Below are 3,464 nucleotides of genomic sequence, written 5' to 3' on the forward strand. Positions count from 1 at the left end.
ACTGCGCTCAGCCAGTGAGCAGGAACCGGTCTCCACATGGGATCCGAACCCTCAGTGGGAGTGCCACTGCGCTCCCAAGCGGCGCACTCACCAGTGCGCCACCGGGCCGGCCCTTATTTGCTTTTTTCACTCTCATTCTCTCACAAATGTAAGGTGAAGTCTTTCAGTGGCTACATGACATGATATCACAACAAATTTAATGCAGAGGCAGACATGTCTTCTATTAAGGCTTTAGAAAAAATTGCTTTATCAGTCCGTTTCTGTTGCTTATAACAAAATATCTGGAATGGGTATTTTATAAGAAAATGAAATTTATTACATACTGTTTCAGAGGCTGGGAAGTCCAAAATCCAGGGAACATATCTAGTGAGGGTGTTGGTAGTAGGGACAGTGACCCAGGGGTCTCACATGGCAGAAATGGTGGAGCAGAGAGGGAGACTCTCACATGCTCTCATTTTAAAAAGCCCTCAGAACCACGCCATGACCACCATTAAACCATTAACTCAATCACCTCCACCTTTCAATTACCATAAAAGGATTTCCCACCCTCAACAGTTACAATGGGAAATCAAGCTTCTCTTATATAAAACTTGGGGGACACAATTCAATCCATATCAATTGCTAAAAATGTAAAATAGTACCACTCAATATTTTTTGGTTTTGGAAAATATAATTAGTTTTCATAAAAATGTCACATAAATATGCAATGGGTTTATTATTACTTTTTTTTTTTTTTTTTCCCTTTTTGTCTTTTTTCGTGACCGGCAATGGATCGCAACCCTCAGTGTCGCGCCCGCCCCGGACTGGGACCGGCCACGGGATCGCAACCCTCGGCGTTGCCCCCGCACCTCGCTCAACCAGTGAGCGGCCAGTCTGCATGTGGGATCCGAACCCTCAGCGGGAGCGCCTCCGCACTTCCCAAGCGGCGCACTGTAGCAGTGCGCTGCCACCGGGCCGGCCCTATTATTACTTTTAAATGAATTAGTAAGTGAATATTTTAAAGTGTCTTCATTGTAATTTGAATACAGTAAACATCAATAGGTATAACCCATATAAACAAAAGCTTTTTGCTCAAGAAGTTTTAGGAGTTCAAAGGGTCCTGAGATTAAAAAGTTTGGGTACCACTAGGCTAGGCTATGGCAGGAATCTGAGCCATCACATGACAAAAGCTCCAGATCTGGGTGTCTGTAAAGATGCTGTTGCTCCTGCTGTTACAAATGATCAGTGCAAGAACTAACATTTATTGAGAGTTCATTAGGGCTAGGCACTGTGCTAAGTGCTTTGCAGGACTCAGCTCATTTTATCCTTGCAACAAATCCTCTCTACATTGTGCAGTTGTGGAAACTGAAGTTCAGGGCAGTTAAGAAATGTGTTTAAGATTACACATTCACTAACAGATTTGAACCAAGGCAGTCTGGCCCTGAAGTCTATGCTCTTAGTGACTATGCTGTTTTGCCTCTCATTGTCTTTAGATTTAACATAGGAATTTGAGGATTAGCTTTAAGGAGGAGAACAACTAAATGCCTATCTCATTGTTAATAAAATTAAATATCTTCACTGAAACATGAAAAAAGGAAGTCTTTTGTATGTTTCAAGCTACAGAATCTGCAGGATGCTTACCTTGGTATAGAGGTGAATCCGGTCAGTATTCTTACTTGCACAAAACATTAAGGTATCATACACTGGTAAAGTTTCTGAACTCTTCAATTGTTCTAAAAAAGAAGACAAAGAGAATCTGAAGACTAGTCTATCCTCTATCTAAAATAGCTTATTTTAATCTTCTACAGGTTAGAATATATCAAAAATATCAACATATTTGACAAAGAACATGTGTCTGGGCATGAAATAAAACTACCATGGTAGGCCATCTAAGAGCCTATTGGCTTACATGGTAGCCAGTTGCTTTACATTTTTGCTAATAACCCAACAAGAAACAGATTCAGAATTAGCTGAAAAGATACGAGCTAGGCATAAGGGAGAATTTCCTGCTGCCAAGAGTTGTTACCAGTCTTGAAGGAGTCTAGAATCTCTCTTTTTTGCTATAGTGAATTTAAGTTGAGATTGAATGAGTACCATTTTGAATATCAGTAGCAATACAGCTATGTTGAAGGCCACTTAAATGCCTGATATCCTATGGCCTGATGTCTCATATTCACAAAAGCAGTTTTCAAGCACTTACAATGTGCCAGACACAGTTCTAAGAACATATACACCTCTCAGAAATAAGTGGTGCATTTTACAGAGAGGAAACGCAGGCACATTAACTTGCCTAAGGTCACACCATTAATAGGAGGATTTAAACCAAGTAATCTGGCTCCACAGCATAGTTCCTCAGTGACCTTTTAAAGTATTTTCCCAGATCTAGAAGTCTATTATTTGTTTGCCATTCTATCTGGCAATGTCATCATATTATTTTCCTAATCAAGGCACTGGTCACTTTACAAACTTGACTTGTGGATTATTCCCATTTTTTATAAATTCAAAAATGTACATTTTTAAACACACTTTAACAACTCTGAAACTGGCATGTCTCAATAATCATTGTTGGCCAGGTGGCAGTTGTAAAGTAGTGTCACTGCCTGAACATGCATGAGCTTAGTCATAGCTAAAATATTGTTATTTCAACACTACACATGAGATACATGTTCTATTGTTACTACAGTGGATTTAAGTTAAGACTGAATGGGTACCATGTTGAATTTAACTACTTTTAAAATGCCTTCAGAACTTTTCACTATGTGGTATTAAAATGAAAAGTTATCATGTATACTAAAAACTTGGATACAGAGCACGAGAACATAAATTTGATATTCAAGAAGCAAATATGATGATACTTCAAAAAGTTCATGAAAAGATCCGTATTATCTTTTAATTCTATTTTTCCATGAGCTTTTTGAAGTACCCTTGGCGTGGTCCACGCCATGGCGGGGTCTTGAAAGGAATAGCTTGGGCTGCCCTTTCTGAGTTGGCAAGGACCCAGAGGGAGAGCTGCTGGCAGGGCCACAGCTACCAGCACTTGCTTTCATTGTAAAGATCTTCCTTTTTGTCTCTTTTTTCGTGACCGGCAACAGATCGCAACCCTCAGCGTCGTGCCCGTACCGGACCGGGACCAGCAACGGGATCGCAACCCTCGGTGTTGTGCCCACACCTCGCTCCGCCAGTGAGCGGCCGGTCTGTATGTGGGATCCGAACCCTCGGCAGGAGCGCCACCGCACTCGTTTTCTCTTTTGATGTTTTGGTCAGTGTGGCAGTTTCCTGAGTTTCCAAAAGATGCAAAAAGTGACACACAAACAGGTGTTGTCATAAAATTAGATTATCCCACAAAAGATCCGGGAAGATTGAACAATTCCAAATTGTCCCTTTTGAGTCAATTTATTACATCAATGGATGTTTTATTTTTTTTATTTTTATTTTTTTTTAAAAGATGACCGGTAAGGGGATCTTAACCCTTGACTTGGTGTTGT

At 40.5% G+C, this 3,464-nt stretch overlaps 1 protein-coding gene across 1 annotated transcript in view; it reads right to left on the bottom strand.

The window, feature by feature from the left end:
* The window catches only part of ZRANB3 (zinc finger, RAN-binding domain containing 3), a 250,551-nt gene that overhangs the window by 22,542 nt on the left and 224,545 nt on the right, over nt 1–3,464 (bottom strand). The window contains exon 15 of the mRNA XM_008583513.1: nt 1,621–1,712. Within this exon, the coding sequence (XP_008581735.1) occupies nt 1,621–1,712 (92 nt within the window). The remainder of the gene's footprint in view (nt 1–1,620; nt 1,713–3,464) is intronic.

This window comes from Galeopterus variegatus, unplaced genomic scaffold, assembly GCF_000696425.1.
Source record: "Galeopterus variegatus unplaced genomic scaffold, G_variegatus-3.0.2 Scaffold98, whole genome shotgun sequence".
NCBI classification, from domain to species: Eukaryota; Metazoa; Chordata; class Mammalia; order Dermoptera; family Cynocephalidae; genus Galeopterus; species Galeopterus variegatus.